Below are 25,253 nucleotides of genomic sequence, written 5' to 3'. Positions count from 1 at the left end.
AGCATGCTTGCCTAGATCATGGCTTTGATCTTTGGTATCAAGCAACTGCACACTGATGGTCTCTTGCTTTTGGTCCCCATAGTATGTCCCATCAGTCACCAGGTGAATAATAACAGCTGCAGCAACCATTGGCTGAGAGAAATACGTCTGAAATAGAGAAGACATGAAGACATGAATAGTCATTAATTTACTCACCACATGACAGACAAACAATCAGATTAGTGTGGAGCAAAGAGGAATTTTGCTTTGTTTCAACCCATTCATTCACTGGGAAGGGAGAAGATAGAGGAGCCCAGGCCAGAAACCTTGATCCAGACTTAGCTCTGCTTTTTTTTTTTTTTTTTTGTATGATGCTGGTAGATGCCTGGAACATTCTGAGCCTGATTTTCTTCATTTTTAAATAGTTGATTAAAGAAAGTGGCTCATAGGGTCACTGTGAAATTCTATTAAGACAAAGGGAATATAGTGTCTAGCACAAGGATAGTACATAGTGAAATAACACATGGACACCAAACACATTGCAGGTTTATTAGCCATCACTTATCCCCACTATTTTGTCTACCAGGTCCCAACATGATAAAGCCAAATAAGGCATGGTCATGGAAATTCTCTGAACCATGGGGTTTAAAGCATGTCAGTGATACATAAATAAAAAGCAAACACAATTCGCAGTCTGTAGCCAAGAAGATGAAGCCACACAAAGTTGTGAAATATCATGTGAAGGTTGCTGTTCAGCAAGTGACCAAGCATACACTGAGCTACAAAGAGTCAAATGTTCACTTCTTTCTGTGAGTGAGTATAGACTCTATGGGTGAAAAGATGATTTTTTTAAAGCTTTGAATAATAAATAATAGGAAGATTTCAAATTCTTTGCAATATAAGAATTGAATGGGGCATTCTGTGAACAATTATGGGATTTGGTTGTAGGAAGCATTCCATGAATAAGTTTTGGATTCCTGTCTTTACAAATTGACAGTCTTGAAGAGTGAAAAGAGCATCTCAAGGGGAAAAAAAGTCATCACAGTGGTCAGTACTTCTTGGAGGCAAGACCTATTATACACCATACCTCTCAAGATCAGGGCTTACCTGGAGCCAGAATGTGGTCTGAGGCAGCTGGTAGTATGGGTAATTAATGGTGCAAGGATACCAAGCATGCTGGGAAATGCCTTCACTGAGATCTATCACCTTGGTTCGACACACCTGGCAAAAGATGGAGGAAAAGATAATGTTGCAAGGGTGCTGAGAATTCAGTTAAAGTTAAGGAACCTTTACCATCCATGTACTCAGTTGGTAGTGGAAGAGAAAGCAGGAGTGAATAGATTGAATCTGCTCCAGAAACTCATACTCTATTGTTGAAATAATCCCCAATGCTGCAAAGAGAGAGAACACATGACATATTTCAGTGGCCAAGTGATAGGGACATTCTCATGGGAACAAATTCTAAAGGAGCTGACATTGAATCTTGTTGTGGAAGGCATTGTAGGCAGAAGAAATATAAGGGAAGGCTCAAAAGAAAACATAGACATGAGTTGTTATAAATTACCTAGCAATCAGAAGGCTCAAGGAAAGCTGCAAAAAGGAAAACTGTGAGATTCCTCTTACTGAATGCTCAAAGTCATGTGGAGCATTGTAAGTGACTCTAAAAATTGTGCTCAGAGATCCACAATGACAGGAAAGTATTGAGAATGTAAACTCTGGTTTCTTTGCTATCAAGAAAAAACAGTTGACCAAACCCTTCCTCTCCCTCTCCCTCCTTCCTCTTCTTCTTCTCTTCCCCACACTCCACTGCCTTCTTTCTCCCAATGATGTTAATACTAAAGTGTTACAATTGTACAAGAATGTATACATGAGCAGATTTTTTTAATTAGTGAAGTGTCTTATGTATCCAAATATCATTCCACTTACTGAGTCATCTGGAAAACTACATATCAAGCACTAGAGAATAAAATCCACATAAAACTAAGGTGAAGAGCAGACATGATAAGCAAATATCAACCAAGTAATCTCTCACATGTATGTAACTGTCAACTGGCCAAAATTCACTGTGGGGAAAGGGATGAACCATAGAGCTGTTGAGATTGACCAGATGTTTGGCAGAAGATTATCCTGAATTAACACTTTCCCTCTGATCTGCAATGTGACTCCTCTCACAAAACTTCCCTGTGAGCTTGAGCCTGCTATTTTACACCTCCAGGTCATAGTCTAATTATTTGTGAAGTAAAGCTGACCTAGAAAATTCAGGAGATCTTAAAAGCTGTGAGAATGAACAGCAAGACAATCTAGTGTCAATCAAACTAACCCCCCACACACACAGAAAGAATAAACAAATAAAACAAAGAGCAAAATGAATTATTCTCAACAATCAAATATGTCCACTTCTTTAATATATGTACATATATGTGTATATATGTATCTGGTACCACAAAACTGGAAATAGTCTTTGTGTTCATCTCTTGGGGACAGGGTGCAAAAGTAGGAAATATTCACATGGTTGAACTGTACAGAGCAAAAGACTATTAAAATGAATTAACTAGATTTATGTGAGCCAAGATCAATCAAAATGAAAATTAGTGTTGAGTTAGAAGACATCAACATGGACCAATGGCAACAATCAGTGTGAAAGAGAAATGACATATATGTCTAAGCTCATTGTAACATATTTGTTAAAACCACACATTAAAAGCTTTGTAAATGGTCAGAGGTTAGTATGGATTGTACATATCAAGAGAAAGCATGCACTGAATTCAAAGGCAGCAGCTGCAGTGGTATCAAGGAAATGGAGGAAATGTGTTTTCACATTTTCTTATCGGCAATGGGTTACTTTACAGAACAAGGAAAGAAGCAAGCAAGACAAGAGAGGTGCATACAATTATCAATTCAGGTAGTACACACACCTTTTATGTGATGCATATACTTGACAAGTATCACTGCTTTGGTTTATATTATGTCATTTAGGTTATGAATTAAGAAGAAAATAAAGCTCTCCAGTCCTTACCTAGAAGTATGTTCTTGTAATCATAGCTAGTTAGAAAACTGAAGTAGAACCAGGTGAGGCAAAGGGTGCAAAGCCATCCTGGATTACACAGCATAGATTTTCATTATTTTATTTTCAAACCCAAGGAATAAAATACCCCAAACATTAGCTTATAATGCCATGGAAAATAGATGTAAAACTATTGGTATTAACTCCCTTTAACACTGTGCTCTAGGACAGTGGCTCCAGTGAACTGAACTAAGTCAGATTCTTCTGAAAAATCTAACCCTTCTTTACCTGAGCATCACCAAAGCCTCCGTTTACTATGTCAAGAATACCACCTATATAAATGCTCAATTTCAAGTGTCCCTCTCCCCATCATATCTTGGGATAGTCCTAACTTCTAGAGGGTCTCAGAAAATGTCAAGTTTTTGTTTGATTCCTCATCTCTAAAGAAGACATTTATACCACACAACTCTTAAGGCACAGGGACCATACAGAAGTGGGGGTAGAAAAAAATATGAGAGCCCAAGACAGAGAGAGTAGTTTCAAACTGCCAACATCAATTATTAATTCTCAGCAGTTTTAGATACCTGCACTGGATGTACACATGACTAGGTCTGTCAACAGTCCATTATGGATCGAGGAGAAACTCATTTGTGCCTACTGCTCTTTGATAACATATTGGTCACTGGTAAGTTCTGAGAGAAGGATGCCCCTAGCATTCAGTTTACATAGCCACACAGGTACCCATGGATACTTCAAATACATCGTAGATGTATTCATAGATTCAGCCCTGGTTAAATTCAGGATCACAAAACCAAAGACATGAATATGAGAAAAAAAGTATATAGGAAGGAGGGATGGTTGGAGGTAGCATGAGGGAGATAAGAGAGTCAGGGTTAAGAGTAAACAGAATACATTATATACATGTATAAAATAATTAAGAGAGAAAATAAGTAAATAAAAGAAAATAATTAAAAAATTTCAAGTCTCTGTTTCATTTACAGAAGTGATATACTAACCAGTGTTCAGACAAAACACATCTTGCACTCAAAAACAGAGGGAGAATTAGAAACAGGTCCTGCCTCTAAGGACTTCACTGGTTCTTGTGCATTTAAATGTTGGATTAGCCATAGACACAAAGATGTCTTCCCATGATTCTCAATACCTTGTTGTTGGCCCTGGTGTCAACTTAATATCAACTAAGTGAACCATTTGTCTTCTACTACCTTATAATATTTCACATAAGAAAATGATTTAATTGTTTTATAAATATCAAAAAAGTATTAAAAACCATTCATTGCCAATCTTCCTCACTGGATCTGAGAATCATTGAGATCTGGGAATGCAATAATGGTTAAATATCACAGGGGATTTTTAGAAAGTACAAAGGTGCCAAGAATCACCTACCCCATTATCCAGAATTAGACACAGATGCTAAGGTTAAAACATAGCCACTTTCACAGTCTAGTAGACACTTTTCAGCTTATTTATTTTTCTCAAAAAACAACTGGGACTAGGCTTAGGCAGAACAGCCGGTAAGCTGTGCTGTGACTTAGAACAGTGTGAGACTTTGCATAAACTATCTATGGCATTTAAAAGCCTGGCCAGCAATTCGACATGTATCATTTGGAATGCACTCTCCTTGCATTCTTAGCTGCCTGTCTCCCCACAGAGTGTGGTGGAGCATAACTCTGAGCTCAGAGCTGGGGGTCTTATCCCTGCATCTAAAGCATCCATGCTCAGAGAACTGGCCAACATGAACAAAACCTTCTTATTACTTAAGTATGATTTTCCCTTATCTCTGCAGCTTTATCAGGACTAGACAGGTTCTTAGAGGAACATGGTGTTGTTATTTTGTTCTCTTGTTTTCCTATTTAGTTGTGTGTTTCTTTCATATTGGCTGTAATCCCAATCAGGACAGTCAAACTAAATCAGAAAGGAACAAACAAAACCAGTTGAATTTTGCCCAAAGCTCTTAGTTGATCTTGAAATCATTTATGCTCCTGGGGAGGTGGAGAGAAAGGGAGATGCAAATTTTTAAGGACCTCCTGCTTTTACGGCATTGCACAAATTTACCTGTTCAGCAGCCTAAACTGAAGATGCAGAGATACAGGAATGCCGGGCTAACCTGTGCTGAACTACAGAGAGTCCTGTGGAAGCACAAGGTTGAACATTGATATTATGGGAATGTTTTCTTTCTATCCAGGCACTTTTTTTTTTTTGCTACTTCCAAAAAAGCAAGTGTAACTATATAAAGATTTATTGAACAATGAAGATTTTAGTGAATAAACTTTTGGAGTACGCTTCTATTCCACACCTTCACGAACTCTACCATACTCTTCATTCTCTCTACCACAACTCTAGGCATCTCTGTTCTCACTCATCATCATCACCATCATCCCTCCAGTTTCTCCAGTGTGACTGGCTCTATGTACTTTCCAATAGTTTTCAATATCCCTTGCCCAATCCAATTTTTACATCTCTGAAATCTAAGGAGGAGCCATTCTAGTTTTCCTCTGACATTCAAAACTTACAGAGCAAAGTTGAATAATTGTGGTCGTCACTGGCTATCTCATTCTGGAGATGTCAGATAACTGACCATAGTAATACTTGATTCCTGTAACACTAGAATGAAGAATACTTGTTGTCTTATCTTCCATCTTTCACCTTGATGTGGAAAATAGTAAGGATGTTCTAGAGATCCTGGTAGCATCTAGGTTTTATGTTTTCAGATGGAGAGAGATATAAAGTAGCACTTCTCTGAAGCTCAATTGTTTTGTAGTTCCCATTCCTATGTTAATTGAAGCATTATTTCAAATGGATGAAATGCTGTAATAACTTTCATGCCTATAAGCAAATGGATGTATAAAATCATGATATGTACATGTAATTGAATTTTATTCACCTTTGAAAAGGAGACAACCTTGCCACATTCAATAAAAGTGAACCATGAGAACATCATACTTAGTGAAATAAGCCTGGTAAAATAGTGGCATAACTAGTATAGCGGTAACCACCTCATGATTGAATTAGATGTCTACTTCACAGGAAAGGATTCATGCCTGTTACTGTATATGTCAAGAGCCAGAGGATGGAAAGAGCTCCTATGTTCTATAGGCCACAGGAGAAAATCTACTACTGTTATTTTGCTAAGTTGAAATGGTATCAAATTGCCTTATAAATGTTTATGTTTATACCATTGGACTAGTAATGTTCTTAGTCTTTATCAGGGAAGCTTCTTTTTGACAGTGGGTAGTGGTTGATGCAAAGTCTCATAGCTGGTCAACATGTAGAAAATAAACAAATGTTGGATGTTCTGACCTAAACTGGAATCTTTAAACATGCCCTCTGAGATTCAGAGCACATCACAGAAGAGTGAGTGGAAAGGGTAAAAGGTTGGGGAGCAGTGCTGCACAGCTGATTTTTAGATACGACAGAACCATTGGATTTATAAACTTACTGCAGCTATGGTTACCTTCATAATTTCTGCATGATAGATATTGGACCTGCCATTGCTACCATGTATAGCAAAGGCTTGTGGAACCCTATCCTTCACTAAGGGATTGTGGAAAATTAATGGAGGCTGGTAGAAAAAGTGTCATTTTCTTTTGTGTATCACACTGCCAAGTTGTCCATATTCAAGTAAACACTTCCACTGATACAAATGCAGGTGACCTCATTATATTCAATGAGAAGCAAAAGAAAACACATAAAATAAGAGAGGACTTTATTGTTCAGTGACAGAGTGGGGAAATAAGAGGGAAATTCAGGTAAAATGACAAAACATGTATGTGTATGAAGATATCAAAGAATAAAATAATTTAAAAATTACAAATAAATAAATAAATACATCCATCACAGTCAAATACCATAGAATCCACCAGATGAGGCACATAAACTAGATTCAAAGATTCAAAGATGCAGTGGTAGGTGTTAAAGGTTGGAGAGAAAAGAAATGATTAGATGCTCACTTAAGGGCTTGTAGTTCAGTTAATCAAGATAAGACTTAAAGGTCTGTTGCTTACCAACATGCCTGTAGTTAACAATACCATGCTGTGTATTATAGATTGTTAAGAGACATGATAATCCAGTGGGCTTTTAATGTACTAAAATTAAATCATGAAAAAAGAAACCAAATGTGACAAAAAATACATTGATGAGTGCATAAATATGGTACTAAAGAAGATTTTAAGTAGAGATTTTTAAAGATGGGTACTAGACACACAGCAGTGTGAGTTGACTAGCAAGCATGCTCACTTTGGTCCTTTCAGGGTTGGAGGAGGATACAGTATTTTCTTCTTCCTTATATCATAGACTGAAAATTCACTTCAACATTTAGACTTCTGGAAGCCTTCTACTCTAACGAGTAAAATGGCTGTCTGTTCATGTTTTCTCTATCTTGGCTGTTCGTTTTCTCCAGTGCTGAGAACCTAACCTATGATCTTTCAAGCATTCTACCTGTGAGGTGTTTGCCTAGCTCTGAGCTTTTTTGATTTATAATTTTCTAATTAGTTTCAGAATTCTCTTTTCAGAAAGCAAGATATGGTAGATTCCCTACACAAGAACATGCAGGTGGTAGGAGCCAAAGTTGTCCTGAAAATTCAAATTTCCATCTTCTATCTTAGGTGAATGATCCTCCCTCGTGTTCTGGGTCCTCTTGATTCTGATGTTGGTATAAAGAAAAATCTTCGTTGAAACTTTGGCTTCTCTTCCTAAAATGGCATGATGGACCCAGCAGATAGGGATGGTGGAGTTCTCACCACCCCCTGCTATAGGAAGCTCAGCGCAGGTCAGCTGCCCTCTTTCCTTTATAATACTTGAAGGAACTAAGGGACAAGCATCTACTGCTCATTTCCTTTTAGAGACTCTATTCTTTAGCATAACCTTTACCCTCTTCATCAAATGTGTTTATTTAGTCAGTGGGCACCCTGAATCACATCTGGCTGGACTACTATGAAATAGTTCTCCAGCAGAGAGTTTCTTCACCTTTAGAGTATAGTGTTTTCACTGAATGACTGCTAAGGGCACTAGAGGCTTATAAATGTCCTCAGTAATCTTTTCCACCCAGGGTCCCATTTATTCCTCACAAGGCTGGAATCCTTATCTAATATTTATCATGAAGAAACTGAGGCACTGAGGCTATGAAAGATGCTTTCACGATCACATGCTCTCTTGAATGTGGAGCTGGGATGCATACACTGATTCCTCTGACTTTACACTCTGTAGTTCAACAGAAAAACAACACAACTGTTGTTTGGGTTTGACACAAACTTCAGCTTCCTTTAATGGAGAAAAGGGCATGACTGAACACTATTTTTCCTCAGTCACTGTAGATACATGCACATACACCTGTTTCAAATAGAAAAACTAATCACATCACCTTCTACTTATGGGCAACCCCATGCCCAGTGGGTAGAGATCATCTTAGGTGTAGCTCATAATGGGCTTTGCAAGCATTTTCATCAGCAGATGCTTTTTCTTCACCCACCATGCAGGAGTCCCATGTCCACTGTTATACTTTCTTGTCAGCTGAATACTCTTTTTTTCCCAAACATCATGGGCTTCCTGCATGAAGGCTGTGGCCAGACTCACCCCTGCCTCTGCTTTACTTGTTTTGTGTAATACTGCACATATTTTAAAAACAGTCAGATAACAACCCTCTTCTGAGAGCTCACCCAACAGCCAGAATTAATTGCTACCTCTTTTGTGTCTACATAGCTCTTTGCACATAGCTTAGTTATAGCACCTGTCCAGTTAGATTACAGTTACTCAGAGCCCAGCCTGATCATATAAAGTCTGAAGATTTCTAAGTTGAGAATGACATTTTATTTTATAGTCACATAAATCCCATTTTATTCCCTAGTATCTAGGAAATGATAGATCCAGAAGATGATAGATTGTCTAGAAGGCCACAGCCGCAGTAGTGACATACACAAATACTTATTCCAAGTCTTGAATGTTTTCAAAGACTCTTTATAAATCTGAGCATAAAACTGCTTTATTTTGATCCCATCATTCAAAGGGCTGAGGCCTGAGACTTGTAAACTCAATGGTAGTCTGGGTGACTAGTGAACTTGACTTTATCTTAGAGGAAACACAAAAGAAACCAAACCAATCCAAACAAACAAACCCCTTTATTTATGCTGAATCATATGAGGTGGAGGTGGAGACTGGTATGTGAACCCCCTTTATAGACAAGAAAACTGAAGTCCTACATTTTGCCTGAGGTCACAACTAGTTTTTGGTAAAACCAGGACTCAAATCCAGACTAAGACCATAGATACTGCTTTGAAAAGGACTTGACTATGCCTAACACTTTTTAGAGTTATAGGGAGAGAATGGATATATCTATGTTAAATGGAGCTTAAGTCCCAAGCTACATAGAACATGTGCTCAAAATTTCTCCTATTTGTTCCTGGTACTCAGGAAATAGAAGCTGCCTCAACAGACCAAAGCAGGTTTTTGCAGGTTTGTTCTGTAGTACCGTGAGCAACAGAATGGGCCTGCATTAAAAAGGAAGAGGTCTCCTCCTAGAACTGACTCAATTGCTTACTTTCTGTCCCTCACCCTTCCCACTTAAAGAAGGACTGAGATGAACTTATTTCCTAAGGGCTTTGACAAGTTTCTAGCTTTAGACTCCCAACCATTTCCAAGTGAATGTCATAGAAGAGGGGACTGACTAAAGCAAACAAATCCTTACACTGGACCAAGTGACCATCTTGTCAACGTCTGAGACTTGCATGTCTCATGTCTTTGATACTCTAAGCCTAACAGCTAATTTGCAGTTACCTTCTCTTCTAGCAATGACAACCAGAAGAGAAGAGCAGAGTTTTACTGCAGTCATCCTAACAATATGTTTTCTGATTTTTGTTTTCTGTCTTTTCCCTTTCTGAATTTAGACAGCGTGTTGCCAGTGACCTAGGAAAGTTTGTCACCCAGATCTAGAGATTACTGGATGTCTGGGCTGAGAATGTCCTTAGAAATATTTATGCTAACTATCTCATTCTATAGAGGAGGAAATAGTGGGAGAAGCTTAAAGATACCCAATTACCTCTGTGGACTCTGTAGACCAGCAGCTATGCTGGAGGTATGTGGCAGTGCCTGTCTGCAGAACCAGTCTGTGGTTGAGAGACCTGGGGACTCTCATTCACTCCATGTATGCCAACCACTACACCCAGCAGCCACCTCCCAATCCCCCACATATGTAAACAGCTTCTTTCATTTAGAAGAGTTAGTAATGTCTTGCTTTCAAAGGATTTTTTTCAAAATCCAGTTTATCTTCTAGCCACACATGATGTACACAATTGTATAGAGATGGAGGGAGAACAGGAGGACCAAGGTTCTGGCATTTCCCTACACAGGTAGATTTTATGAGGTTTCCATAGAATTTTGATTTTATATTTTTCTTTTCCTCTTATCAATCAGGGGAGGGAAGAAATGTCCCTCAAACCTTTCCAATTTCCTCTTTCTCTCTAGAAGAACATGTGATGGGCCTCATGGAAAAACAAAGAGGAAGTAAGGAGGAAGAAATGTAAGGATATACATTGACAACCACACTTGTGTGCCTACAAGTGTGCATACAAAATCATCTTGGGTCTTTGTTTCCCAACAGCTCTCCCTAGATTATACTTTATCTTCAGGCTTGCATTTCCATAACCAAGCTATATCCACCAAGATGTCAAACATCAAGATCTCAGAGTCCTGACAAATACAAGAGGGAACGACTCTTTAGGAGGCAGCACTCCAGGCTGCAGCCCTAAAGGGTCAGGGAAGCCTGGCCATAGCACAGCTCAGGTGAAATGAACCTGCCTCCATAAACACAGCTTTGCTCTCTTCTCAAGGCTCCTGTGCCAGATGGAATGGGCACCAACTTTTAAGTATGCTATGTGCATATAGGGTGGTGTCTATCATATAAGTTCATTTTGCCTCAGTAATAACTATGGAAAATAAGCATTTGACAAATAAAGACTTTGAAGTTTGGAGAAGACACTGATCGTATCACCATACAAAACTTGTATTATTCAGTATCTTTTCACCTCCCTCTCTATGGCTAGCCATTCCAACCAAGCTTGCCTCATATGCCTGGCATCATATACCCACAATGTGGTTTCTTGCCTACTCCTCGTTTTCTCCCTGGATGCACTTGAAGGACAATGGTTGGCCACTTTTTCACCAGTGTCCAACTTGGCTAATGAGGCCTCGGTCACTAAATTGATGTGTTTTTTCCAAGGTCCATGAGTGGTGCAATCAATCTAGGAGCTCAGTTCACCATAGGCCTAGACCAATGTACAGAGATGCTGATGTGGGTAATGACCATATAGTATCAGGAAGGCAACAGTACATCTGGCTCATTCCAGATGAGGGGAAGTCTCACTCAAACTCATGTTTGATATGGTGAAATATATGATAGCTCTTTATCCAATGAAAATAATTTACTATAAAACTTTTTTGAATATTTTATTTCAGTTATAAAAGCACCCTCTCAAAAAAGGAATTACAGTCACTCTTATCTCCCAGATAAGGAGTGGGCTGATGGCTGTAGTACAACTGCTGGACCAGTTAAGGGGAAACTGGGTTATTACTACCATTCTGAGTCCTTTCCCAGGACATCATCACTAAACTCTGCACCTTCTTCCCTTCCCTGGGCTATTCTAACAAAACACCATGGAAAAATTCTCAAATTGGGCAGAAGTAACCTAGGAGGTGAATCTAATTATACACCTTGAACTTGAGCATTAGATCATTATGGACAAGAATGACATCTTAACCATACATTGTCAATATTAAGGGCATACAGACCCAAAGTAGACACCGAGAAAATATTAGTGGAATAAAAGAATGAGCATGGAGCAATAATGCTTTCCATAGCTGAGGTCAGTTGACACACACACTGAACAAATGCAGCTCAAACATTCCATCTTGAATTAGGATCCTCCCACTGCTCATTGTAGAGCTCTTTCATAGGGAAGTTTTCACCATTCCTAAGCCCACTTTCCTAGCCTTTAGCCCCAATTCATACTGACTCACTAAACATGAAAACTTGAAAGTCAATTAAGGGTTAACAGGTACACACACACACACACACACATACACACACATACACACACACACACACACACACACACAGAATGGGGGGGGAGGCTCCTTCCTCCAACCTCTTTTATACACACTAATAACAATGAGGGGAGGGAGAAGGAGGAGGGGGAGGAGGCTTTCTTTCACCGACCATTAGAAACAATTATCACTTTCCCCAGGCCTGCTGAGCACTTTCCCCTTTGATGCCTGCCTTAAAGAGATAGAGAGCAGGGGGAGGGGGAGGTTGCCTTTCTTTCAGTCTGGCGATTTACTGTATGGTGTGGGCAGACAATCAAGCAAAGAAGCTGGACAGAGAGACACTACCTTCACTCTCATACAGTTCTGGAACTAACAGCAGATCTAGGGGCCTCTGCCTAGGAGACAATTCTCAGTAACAACTTGGCATTGGAAGCTCTCCAGCCTTGGGTCTCTGCTTGGTACTGATTAGCACTTCATTGTCCTCAGGGAACTGTCCCTAAAATGTTATGCACTTCACATTCCTTAGAGATCCAATGCCAGTCAAGCCCGCTCCTCCGAAAGATACGAACTCTTGTGATTTGCAGTGCCAGCCCCTGATCTGATCAAATGATCTGATCACAAGGAAAAGATGGACTTTCCCACAGAAATTGTTTAAGATAATTATCTCTGTTTCTTGTTAACATAGTTTACTGGTGAATAACCTAAATCTCATAGACAAGATATATCTCTGACCCATTATTATGGTTACACTGCTCACTCAGTCACTCGTTTCTTATAAATAAGCTTCAGATTTCTGATGGACAGAAATAGGCATCTCAGCCTTCTAAAGCAAAACCTGCTATTAGATTCTAAGACGGCATCCATGAAGGTGAGCACACCAGAGCTTCTTTTATAACATTTACTGGTTTCTGTATGTCAAGTTCAGTCTTCATGTTCTTGGAAACACAACAAGATATCTTCTTTGATGCCTTGGGACTCAGATGGGGAAAATAAAAAAGCAAACCAGGACCATGCCTGTCGGGAGCAGGTGGTAAGGTCTGGATATGATTTGTTTCTGTGTTAGCACAAGAAAATTTTCTATTCCATGTCTATCCTACAGATGGGGAAATCAATTCAAGTTCACAACTAAAGGCATATGAAGTGTTAGTTCTCATGTGTCCATACCACAGAGTTGATGTGCTTTTCCCACTTTACAAACAAGAGCCAGGCAATAGTCTAAGCTCATTCTGGACATTGGCTTTTAGAAGGCTAGGTAGGGGCTCAGGATTCTCCAGCTAGTAAATCCTCTAACAAGGGAGAGTGATTAGTGTCGGATGTGGTGGTGGGCTTTTGTGCAGCTGACAACTGCAGCCATGAAAAGCCCGTCCAGGCTCATTTCACAGAGGCCCTCACAGGCTGCCCCTGGCTCCTAATTATGCCATTCACCAGTCACCCAGGCCTGCCTCTGAACTCCTGACCCAGTACTGAAAGACTTGGGATCTCATTACTAATCTCTTAAGCCACCTAGTTCTCCAAACTACATCCATTTAAGTTAGAGGCCAAGGCTTCCTCAGAGTGGGAGGTGGGGAGAGATAAAGTCTGGCTCTGGAGCTTCTTGTGGCATGACCATGATCTCTTACTGGAGCCCCTGTCCCAGTTCATAGAGCAGCTGGTATGGCTGGGTGACTCAGTACAAGGCAGGCCTTGCGAAGGGTAAGTGTCTAGGCTACACTAGTACATTTGGGACCACCTGTTTGTAATTTCAGGGGTGCAGACGGGGGACAAGGCCTATGTTTGCTTTAATTATTATTGTTGTTGTTGAAAGGGAAGAAAAAAATGAGCACAAACTGCTAACATCTGGAGGCTGCACTTCAGTCCATGCACTCTCTCACAGTAGAGCATGGGATCTCCAGCAAGATGGTTGGTAGGTGAGTCCAGGGCTCATGTACCACTTTCAGGAGTAAGATGCTGGCTGGATAAGGACAGTAAGGTGACAGACTCCTTTGTGTTTCTAAGGGGAAGGTTATGGGTCTCCAGATATTCCAGGTTTCTTTTGGAAGAATCAGTTTTCCCTTTCTTGTGTTGAAAATAAAACCTTTCTCCTATATTTATTATTGATCTCTCATTAATTTACATATCCAGCTAACACTTACTTAGCTCTCCTTATGTACTAAGATCTTTATTTCCATGTGTAAGAAAAATGAAACCCAGAAAAAAATAACAAGAGTCCCTACAACCCTTTTTAATAAATGACTCTTAATCCCATGGAAAGATGATAGTAAAGAGTTAAGTGAGCATACACTCATAGAAAAACAGGTTGGTTCTGACTTCAAGGTTCATGTAGTCTAAGAGGTGGGCATGGACAAGTAAGGGACTGAAACAAACTATGCCTGAAGCCAGATCGGAAGTGTAAATTCTCTGTGTCAAGTAGACTCTAGAGATAAAAAGGCTTGAGAAGGGGAAAAACTGAGCCACAGCTGAGCCATGACAAAACCAGTTTTCCAGATGTTGTCAGTTGCATAAGCATGAAGGAAGAAGGTCAAGAGGCTGTGCTTTATTCTGCATACAGCTCCCAACATAATACTTTTCAAAAAACGCTAATTTTTATGTTTTCTGATCTTTATAGAAAAAGCAAGTTTCAAACATTCTAACTCATGATACATAGCTGATATATATTGTATAAATGAATAAAACATCAGTCTATACAGATTGTATCAAATCAAAAGGTCTCTGTTTACTTCAACTAGAATGGATACTAGAGAGGAAAATACAGGCCATGGCTAGCAGTAGGTGGACATCCTGAGGCATCCCCTGTTCCAGATAAGAATCCAGCATTATAGTGAATTTCCTTTCAGAGCCCTGAGATGTTGTTAGTTCAAAAAAAAAAGAATGCATTGAAAAAATTCCATTTTCAGACCATAGCACTGGAAGCCATTTTTCTAGAACAAGATTACAGAGGATCTTTTGATCACATCATGGTACTAGAAAACTGCCTGTTTAAGATTTAGATACAAAGGTTAAAATTACAAATACAGTTAACTTTAATTTAAAAACAAAAATGATCTCATTGACCCTGAAGCAAAATTGGGAGTCCTAGCTAATCCTAGATCAAAGCTTCACAGTGAGAAATTCTCAACACAGAGTTCGGACATTGTGTGTGTGGGGGGGGGGGGGGGTAGGTCATCAGACCCCTCTAGCCTCCTCTCCGCCTTTCCCTGAGAAGCCTTGGATGTTCATGGGTTAATCAGGAAATTGATGACCACACCAAAGCTATAGTCACTTAACCTCTTGATTAGGAAGAGCTGAGCGGTGGTTAATGACATTCTTAACCACATCAGATTGTTTAGAAAGGTCACAAGAGTGATTGTTCACTTAAAAACATGTGTCATAAAGGAAAACAATTTTCTCAAGTTCATAAAACTGAGAGTCACCAGGTTGTTTTTGTTTTTGTCTCACTCTGCCTTCTCCAGCTTTGCTAATTAAGATCTGGGTGATACAAGCCGTATTCAGGATAATGGACAAGTCACAATGCTGGTAGAGGACTCTTGCAATATGCCAACATAGCCAGGTTGGGTATATTTGTTCCTTGTCTCTGCTTCCTATTGAACATGTGCATTCTCTGATGTCCTGCTATAGCTGCTGCATGTGAGTCTCATTTCTCTTGATTCTCTAATGAGAGGCAGGGTGCTTTCCTTGGGTGTCTTCAGTATCATTTATCCTGGACAGAAATTCCAAGGATATGTTTCAGTGACATATATATGCAAGGGGCAGAGAACAGAATTACTGTAGTTGTTGACAGAGCCCCTATGACCTTCCAGTTTGAAGAAGGACCTCAGTCTTGAGGAGAAAAATAGATAGCATGACTCTCTTACCTGGTATGCCAGATTTCAGAAGTAGAGATAATAGCTGTGATCAGCAAGTTAGGAGGCTTTAAGGTTCCCCACTCCTGACTTTCATGTCTACCAGATTATTAGCAAAGGTCTCGGAAAGATGGGGACCTTCATGAATATGTTTTCACCAGTGGCAGCCTTGGACATGTCAGCTCACATCTGTGCACAGCAGTGGCACCTGGGCATTATGCTTTGGCGTCCTCCATATGAATTGTTCCACACCCACTACACCTGTCTGTTACTGCATGGGACAGAGGCAGCTGTATAAGCTTTGGTGTCAACGTTATGTGTTTTGGAAGTCCTGCTTTTGCCATTCACCAAGTGAATGACTTCAAACCTGCTGCTAAGTCTGTATTTTCCCACTGCAAAATGAGATGTCTTCTATTCAGAAGAACTGGCAAAGGAATTCAGAGTTCCTGCATGCACACAGCTGGAGGCACATCATGCCCATTTATTAAAAAGCACACAAGTTTGTCCTTTCTACATCATTTATTCTTCCTCGACTTTTTAGGGAGAGAGCTCTAGACAGCCCTGCCTTACCTTCGGGCCATCTGAAGCCTTCAAAATTTATTCTTCTGTAAACTAGTGTAAACTATAAAAGCTGCTTCATAAGATGGCTGGTATGTTTGAATGTGAACATACAGTAAAAATTTCTAGATACAGAACTGGTACCTTGAGAGCACTTCACATTCTGGGATGGTCATTAATAACAGTTATTACAATTATGTCGCCTTTACACCTGCCATTTATTATTGTGGTGTAGTCACTTCTTTCCTCCCTCCGTTTACTCTTATATCCCATAATCTCTCTTTCCTTCCTTGTTCCTTTCACTTCCTCTCTGTCTTCCTGTTTCTTACTCCTTCACAGCCTCCCATGCTTAGCCTCTTATTTTGAGATCATGTTAAAAATTAATCCCCACTTACAAGCTGAAATGACATACCTAATATGTTCATCACTCCTGTGTGAAGCCAATCATGGGAGCATTGGCACTTGATCTCTCCACAGTATTGGGGCAAAAGGACTGCTTAGAACTTCCCCTCCACATCAAGCCCAGAGTTTAGCCATTCCCTAGTATCATCACTCAGTTACTGGCAAATGGTATGTTAATTCTTCAACACCTATCATGAGCTTATGATTTGTCAGATGTGAGGGCAACAGAAATGAATGCAGGAAACATCACCAAGAACATCTATGTAGGTTTTGATTTAGGGTCCAATTCTGGAGTCATAAAGGAGCATATCCTTTCTTATTTTCAGATCATCCCCATCATCTCCACTACAAGAACATCATCATCATCATCAGATCATCATCCTTTGCCAAATGATAGACAAATCAGGTGACTAAGAAGGTGCAACTTTCTCTTCCCATCCATGAAATCACAGGGAATTATGACCTAAACATTTTACTTAACATTTTCTGACACAACTTGTTGATTCAATCCAGTTACTAAGGAGATACCCTCACCACGGGTCATTTTCATTGGCAATATTCAATAAACACAGAAATATTTTTTTCTAAATGTTCTCCAAATATGGATACCCTATGCTAGGCCCTGGAAGTAACTAAAGACAGAAGGTAGAGCCCAAATCCTTAGCTGCTCATTTTTCTTTTAGTATAAAATCTGATGTTAATTGAAAGACCTAGACCCTGAATGATGGCTAAGCCTTAAAACGTATCTGAAGGAGTATCTGCAGCTCTGGAGAGAAGCAAAAAATAATCTCAAGCTGTATCCAGGGATTTCGGGTCATTTATTCTGCCTAAAATATGCCCTTTGGGCTACATAGAAAAATAAAAGTTTAGGCCAACTACAGCAGGCCTTGTCTACTATAGAGGGTCTGGATTTTACCAGTTGTGGGAAATGATTGAGAGAGCTTTACAGGGAAGTGATGACATAGACCATCCGTTTCTTCTGAATGAAGGAGAATGTACTCTAAGGGCAGAAGCCCTCCCATAAGAACTGGTGCAGACAAATTTAATGATCAATCCGTTAGACCTCATCCAAGGAAAAAGTTGGGTTTCTTATTTTGTTTTGGTTTGGTTTGTTCTTTTTTTTTTAAATCTCGTGAAAGGTGGTATAGGCTAGAACACAATGGGGTTCAGTGAGTGCTTCTTTTACTCCTCCACAAAACATGAAATGATTTGAGAAGCTCTCCCTCTCTATCTGGGAAATGGATAAATTATTTCACTATGGGTTTCTAATGATTTAATTTGATGAATGGATCCAGGGAGTTTGCCAAGTGCCTCGTGTGAGCTGTGTTTAAAAATTGTCATGATCTCAAATATCCCAACTTACATTTGAGGAGACAGAGGTTCAGCAAGGCAAAGCAAATTGCTCAGAGATCTTTCTGGACAGGAGCAATGGGTTATGAGGCATCCACTCTAAACCTACTTTGTCCATAAAGTAGCTCACAGCCTCCACGAAGTTACTTACATTTAACTAAATGAAAACTGCACTTTCTTGAATACATGAGCCACATTTTATGACTTGAAGATTGCTGTGTAAAACAGAGTCACTGTAGGGCATTTCTAGACAAGTAAGAAGTTCCAGTGGACAGCTCACTGGTCTTAAGCTTTCAGTGATGTCACGGTTTTGTTTTCTTTTAAACATAATCCAGACTTTAGCTTCTTGATGTGTGTCAAGCACTAGTCTGCCTTTGTTTACATTGCACTGCTACTTTCTTTCTGTAGCCCTTGCTGTCAGGTGCTGCACTGAAGACTCAGGCATTACCCAGGTAGCATCACACTCCCTCAAACAGTATCTATCAGTTAATTAGAACCTCAATCAAGCCCATGCCTTTCCAAGGGGTTAGAGGGCAACTCTTTTTCAGGAAAGGGGAAGATTTGCAGACAATGATTAAATGTCTCCTTCCAAAAACAATACATATGGGTCTACCTGAGGAAGGTCGTCAGGTGAACAGGAAGGTATAACTATGATGCATGCTTCTCAGTAACACTACATACAATGGGACCCTTGGAGTCCATTTCTCCCTGAAAATTGAATATGTTCAAATGTATCTAGTTTTGCTTGTGCTTAGGACTAGTTGGGGACTTTTAAGTTTTAAGAAAGCTATCACTGTGATGACAGTGAAGTTAGTAAGTTCTTTCTGGTCTGATTCTACAGATGACACATCAAGACTGACTTTTCAAATTCAGGACTTGGAGGGAGCTAGAGAGTGGAGCTTAGGGGCCTTGAAAAACAAACACAAACAAAGGAGTGCTCTCACAAACAAAAACAGAGTCCTGTGCCCAGCCAAACCTCGGCTCCTTTCCAAAGCCCCTCCTTCGAGCCTGGCTTGAGAAAGTTTACTTTCAGAGTAGAGAAATGAGCATGTGGTTTGGGGGACAGAATTCAATACCAGTGAAGCAGCAGGCTCAGCAAAGCTTGACTGATGCTTGCTCCTAAGTTCATTACGGACCCAGAGAGTGAATGCTTTTTTACATTTTTTACATGTTTCTTGGGTACAGAACATGAAACTAAATTATACAGCAAAGGTCATGTTGGCTACATGCCAGTGACTCCTCTTAAAACAAAATAGTACAAAAGGAAAGAAAGAAAGGGAGAATGAAAGAAAGAGAGAGGGGGAAGGAGGGAGGGAGGGAGGAAGAGGAAGGAGAGAGAAAGAAGAAGGAAAGAAAGGGAGAAAGGAGAGAAGAGAGATAGGGTGCAGAGAGAGACTTAAACAACTACAGAAAAGCATAGAAAGGGATGAGAGAAGGTAGTCTGGGTGAAAGGCAGTGGTTAAGGAGTGTCTGATTCTGCAGATGAGGTTTAATGAAGGTGATGTGGAGAAGGAGGGCAACAGGATGAGGGTGGGTCAGATTTGGATGGAGACCATAAACAAAGGCCTCGGAATCTTCCTAGATGGGCCATGGAGAAGGTTGGCAAGGGAAGGGTCTGATCTCCGCAGAGACCTCAAACGACTGAGCCTGAAGCCACAGAGCTCTGCTTGTTCTTGGGCTTCAAGTCAAGTCCTCTGGCATCTGAGAGGTGGAGACTCACTCTTCAAACATGGCCCTCAGGGCTGCACATGGCACTGTCCTCAAGATGTCAATGTATTCTTAGTGTCTGCCTGGAAGTGCTGGATTACTGTCTGTAACTTCCTCACTGTCAGTACTGTGTTCTGCCTCAGACTTAGTTAACTCTGGTATCAAATGCTTTAGAAGGATTGAGATCTGAAATTATTCTGATACCCAGTTAGAACAAATACATACTGTGTACTTGGTATGCTAGTTGACTGCTTTCTCAAGGCTATAATACAGAGGGGAGAGCCTGCCCAGTTTGCAGATGAGAAAAACTGAGGCTTATAAAAGTGAGGTAATTTGTCAGGCATCACATAGATCAAAAGTACATCAGTTCTTTCTCAATGCAAAGTCTAGGCTTTCTATATGCAACAATGTGGCCATAATACAGCTTCTTAAATTTACCCTCAGATGCTTAACTACAAAGTAAAATAATTTACAGATAACCATCCTGTCCACTGACCCTTTCTCCTCAAAGTATATCCTGCTGAGGTTAACTCCATATATTAGAGCATTTTGTCACAGTATGTTTTACCTAAATAGAGGATCCCATGCCAATTCTTTCTCCCTTGAGGGTAATGGCTATGTTCTTTATCTCCAGGTCATTCCATTTTTACAATGGTATGTTTGACAGTGTGGGGTCACAATTCAGTGCTTCTGGCCTTCCATCAGAATACTAGAATCATTCCATAAGCAATGGGAAATGAGGTAAGAACTGGGGACTCTCTCTGTCTCCAGAAACTCAAGTTTCCAGTCTCTCTCAGTACTGGAAAGCTAAGTTTAAAAGAAAACATATCCTAGGCCTGGAGAGAGTTGTTAAGAGGGCTTACTGCTCTTCTGGAGGAGCTGGATTTGATTCCCAGCATCCACATGACAGCTCACAACTATCTGTACTTCCAGTTCTACGGTATCTGATACATATGATGCAGACACAGAATCAGGCAAGATATCTGTACACATATTAGAAAAAAACAATTTGGAAATAACACCATGTGTCACATAACCAGTAAACGGTGGACCCATGCTTAATCGAATTGCAGATGCCAACTGATTGTATGTGTTTCAAAGTTTCATCACTCAACCATTCATCACCTGTAGAAGGAGCAAATGAGTGAAGGATGGAGAGAAGGGGTGAGGAGGAGGACCAGGAGGACACCTGTAAGGTTTAATAACTGTAAAGTCTCTCCAGTCCCAAGGGTTTCCTTGATGGGTTTGAGGAGTGACAGCTCAGAGGCCTACTTTGTATTCTTTGGTAGGGAATTTTGGGTGCCCCAATGAGTGGGACAGGCTGTAACAAACCACGGTACTTTCTGTTCTGTCTCCTTAGATGACTTGCACATGTGCTCTTGAACAATTATTCAGAAACCACCAGGAGAAAGCAGATCCCTTGGGCCTTTGGGGAAACTACTTGGAATCTATGTGCTCCAGCATTTCAGCATGTTCCTTTTCCCTCTCCTTCTCCACCATTGGCAAAGGCTGCCCCTTTTCCTAATGAGAAGAGTCGAATGCTTTGGTTGAAGGCAGGGACAAGCAAGCAAGGGGCAGACAGCCTTTGGAACTGTCTCCTCTGCACTAGCTAACGAGGCCAAGATTTCTCCTTGTTCTTTGCAGATATTATTGTATAAGTAGCACTGGGGAAATGCTTCTCAGTACAAAACTTCTGAGTGGAGATGTTTTCATGTTAACACCTGTAGTGAGGTAGATAGAAGAAAACAAAGGGGAGTGGTATAGATGGAGAGTTCATGTATCTCTCTGAGGCTCAGCTTTCTCACTTTGAGAGAAGCCTGTTATGTTCAGGAGGGTGGCTGGGAAGTGCATGGGAAACGGTGAGCTTCATGGGGTTTGGCATACAGGAGGTGTTTAGAAAGCGTTACTATCGTTCCTTCCATCTTAACATCTGACCAGTTTGTCTCATGCTTAAAGTCTCAGAAAAGCTTTCCTCAGTCCTCGGGATAAAGAATGGATGCCAAGCATGTGTAGTGTCTCTAAGCACCCTTTCTAACTCATTTCTCTTGATTTTTAAAAATTTATTGGCAGTTTATTTATTTTTGGTTGTTTGTTTGTTTTTACTTTCTGTCATTCGCTTTGTCTCTTATACTGTCTTTGTCCTGGCCTCACTCTTTCTCTACTGACAACATGTCCTTCATGTCCATGTCTTTCCCTGACCACCAATTTCTCTCTTCAGTTGCTGCTTAGCAACTTTTTTTCTTTTACAAACATAAACACTTACACACACACACACACACACACACACACCACACACATTGGTGTTTTCTTCAGCTATAAAGTTAAACATATTGCTCATAGAAAAGTAGAACTAGAGCTAGTCACATTAAGACAAATCAATTGGAGTTGGGAGAATAAATATTGAATGTTTTCTCTCAAAAATGCATACTACATAGTGGGGTGTGTGTGTGTGTGCGTGTGTGGTTATACTAAGTAACAAGAAAGGTAGAAAAGGATTAACCTGACACAGGAAAGGACTGGAAGGAGGGAGGAAAAAGGTAGAAGCTCGGGGTGTGAAAACAATAAAAATAGAAGATATTTGTGAATGGAAATGTCTGTATAAAACCCACCACCATATATAATAATAAGGTAGTTACTGAAAAACAGAATGGATGCCAAGGTTGGATATCTTGGCAGCAAGCTGGAATGGTAGAGCAGTATGTGAGGTACAACAAGAGATCTCCCCATTTTCTTGGTATTCTTAAAATGCATATAACAGACAAGATGACACAGGAAACATCCATTCTTTTGATCATTTTCCCACATCCATCTTGGAAGCAGATGTGAGCTGCTTGCTCTGCACCTGGGCTTCTACCTGAATGCAATGGCCAGTTTCTCAATTTTGCCCTTTGCAGACTTGAGTCTTAAGTCTTAGGTTGCCTACCTGTAAATGGAGAGCATTAATCCTGTTTCTGTAGTAGTTTAAGTAAGAGTCATGGAATTTGGTAAAGAGCCCAGGGAACTTGGTAAATGTTATTTCTATGATTTATCCTAGACATTCTGAAAGTGGGCAAAGGACTTTTCCATGCAGCGAGCTGGCTGTCATCCCAGGTGGCTGAGTAGGCTAACAACTGTGTGTTTTCTTCCCTGGGGATTTCCTCTGGAGTTTATATCCTGAGATCTTTGACTACTGTATCCAGGTGTACACAACCCTTGAGTGCAACAAAAAGCTCTCTGAGAGCAGCAAGAGCACCTGGACTTTCTAAGAGATTTCCAACATGCCTAACACAGTCCTGAGTGAGCAGCAAATATTTGCTGATAGGACTATGTTTAAGTGAGTGAAATGTGACCAATTGTCTCTCTTGTATGGGTCACTGTGGTCAGCACTGGGTGAGTGTATATAGTGGAACCTAACATGCAGGAAGCAGGTCACTGACATTGGTACTGCCAGTTGAGTTAAAAAAGCCAATCTCTGTTTACTCTGCATCCTGAATCTCCACAATGTAGATGTTGTTCCCATTTTCCAAAAGAAGATACTGAGATTCCTCGAGAAATAGATTGCCAAGTGTTTCCAGGAAGAGAAGGTAGAGGAGCATAGCCAGATCTGCATCTATTTGACTTTAGATGTCAAAACTGTGTTTCCCTATTTTTTTTATTGGATATGCTCTCCCTTCATACTCATTGACATAGGCTAAAAATACACCTCTCTACCTCTCTTTAAATGAAACAAGTAAGTGATTGCTCTATCATAAAACATGACATGGTTTATATTTTAATAGAGGCAAAAGAAAGGAAAAGAAAAGAAAAGAAAAGAAAAAAGAAAAGAAAAGAAAAGAAAAGAAAAGAAAAGAAAAGAAAAGAAAAGAGAAAAGAAAGCTAGGTGAGCATGTCAAGGACCAGATAATACCATTTCAGGATGAAGTTTCAAAAGACTAATCTACTCCCCCAAAGGTTAATGATAAACACAATCAAAACTAGTTACAAATAAAGAAGTGATGATTCTCTCTAATGGAGGAATCTCCATAGAACCAGCAATCTAGCCTGATCTAGCCAGAAAGCTCCAGAATGGGAGGAGCTCACTGTATCACAGCCCTTGCTTCAGTGCGAATAGGTCTCTCACTTATCATTTATTCTCAGAAGAGGATTGCTTTACATTGGTCCTTAAATCACTACCCTAGAAATGGTCAGTGTAAGTTTGACCCTACAAAGGTTAACCCAATAAGCTGATTGATTGATTGATTGATTGATTGATTGACGAGCTGTAATCCCTATGAGAGCACTGAGGATTCTAGTTTCTCTTAGCATCTCCACCTCTACTTTAATCCATGGCAAAGAGGGGCTGCCTGTTACATAGAAAGAAATATTCTAAAGGGGATGCTCTGGGGATGAGGGCAAAAGGGAGGCATATTGACTTTGTGTTTTGGCAGCCTTTCACCTTGAAGAAATGTGAAGCACAGAAGCTAAGTATGAGCAAGACAAGATCTTTGCAAGCACTTAAACCAAACCAAACTGAACCATTTCTGAGGTTCCCAGAAGAGAGATAACTGGATTCTCTTTCTTCATTTCCATTTTTGTTCACTTACAGGAACTTCTTGATTCCTGCTGGGTCAGGAAGGTGCATAGCCCAAATATCCAAGGAATGTCTCTCATTATAGGATTTTCAGCCCAATTTGTACAACTAAGAAGATTTGATAAGTCTGATAATATTTGGATACAAGACTCAGCATTCATGGATTGCTTTACTGTAACCAAATTTGGGAAAGTCGTTTAAGGAGAATGAGGGAGAGAGACTGGAAATCATTAGAAGTGGCAGAGTTATGCAAAATCAAAGCTCAAGTTTAGACTGGCATTCTAAGCTCACACAACACCAAGCATGTCCCTCATTCTCACTAGTCACAAATGCCTGCTGAATTATTCTAATACAGCTATCATTTGTTCTCACACCTACTTCTTTAAAGAGTGCTGAGGTCAGAGATGGGGCCTTAAACTTCTGTGAGTTATACCATAGACATAAATCTAGATATAGGGTCCCAGAAAACACCTGAATTCTTACCATTTTTATAATACCACAGAAAGGCTGGTAGAGACTGGATATACTGGATTGTAAAGGAAATATGTGAACGACTGGGCAGTTTCACAATTCCTCAGGACAAGTTTGCCCTGGTAAAGACCAAAAGACTGCAGAAGAGGGTCAACATGTGGCAGAAAGTGAGAGCAGTCTCAATTCCAGAGATTGTAACTCTGTGTAGGGTGCTTTGAGCCCCTGACGCATGTCATGTAGAATTTTACATGTTTCCCTGGAATCCAGCAACTCCCAACTTTGGATGTGGCCTCATATTTCTAGGCTCCCATTGTCATCTTATAAGATACACCTCTAAACACAA

The 25,253-nt window shown here is 40.2% G+C and overlaps 1 protein-coding gene across 1 annotated transcript in view; it reads right to left on the bottom strand.

Annotated features, from left to right (window-relative positions):
• The window catches only part of Pappa (pappalysin 1), a 230,064-nt gene that overhangs the window by 59,425 nt on the left and 145,386 nt on the right, over positions 1-25,253 (bottom strand). The window contains exons 11-12 of the mRNA XM_028779996.1: positions 1,087-1,200; positions 54-147 (exon numbers count right to left, since the gene is read on the bottom strand). Of these exons, the coding sequence (XP_028635829.1) occupies positions 54-147; positions 1,087-1,200 (208 nt within the window). The remainder of the gene's footprint in view (positions 1-53; positions 148-1,086; positions 1,201-25,253) is intronic.

This window comes from Grammomys surdaster, unplaced genomic scaffold (assembly GCF_004785775.1).
Source record: "Grammomys surdaster isolate TR1022 unplaced genomic scaffold, NIH_TR_1.0 363, whole genome shotgun sequence".
In the NCBI taxonomy this organism is placed as follows: domain Eukaryota; kingdom Metazoa; phylum Chordata; class Mammalia; order Rodentia; family Muridae; genus Grammomys; species Grammomys surdaster.
Note: the sequence above shows the minus strand (reverse complement) of the source record. Positions and strands in the feature narration are given on the sequence as shown.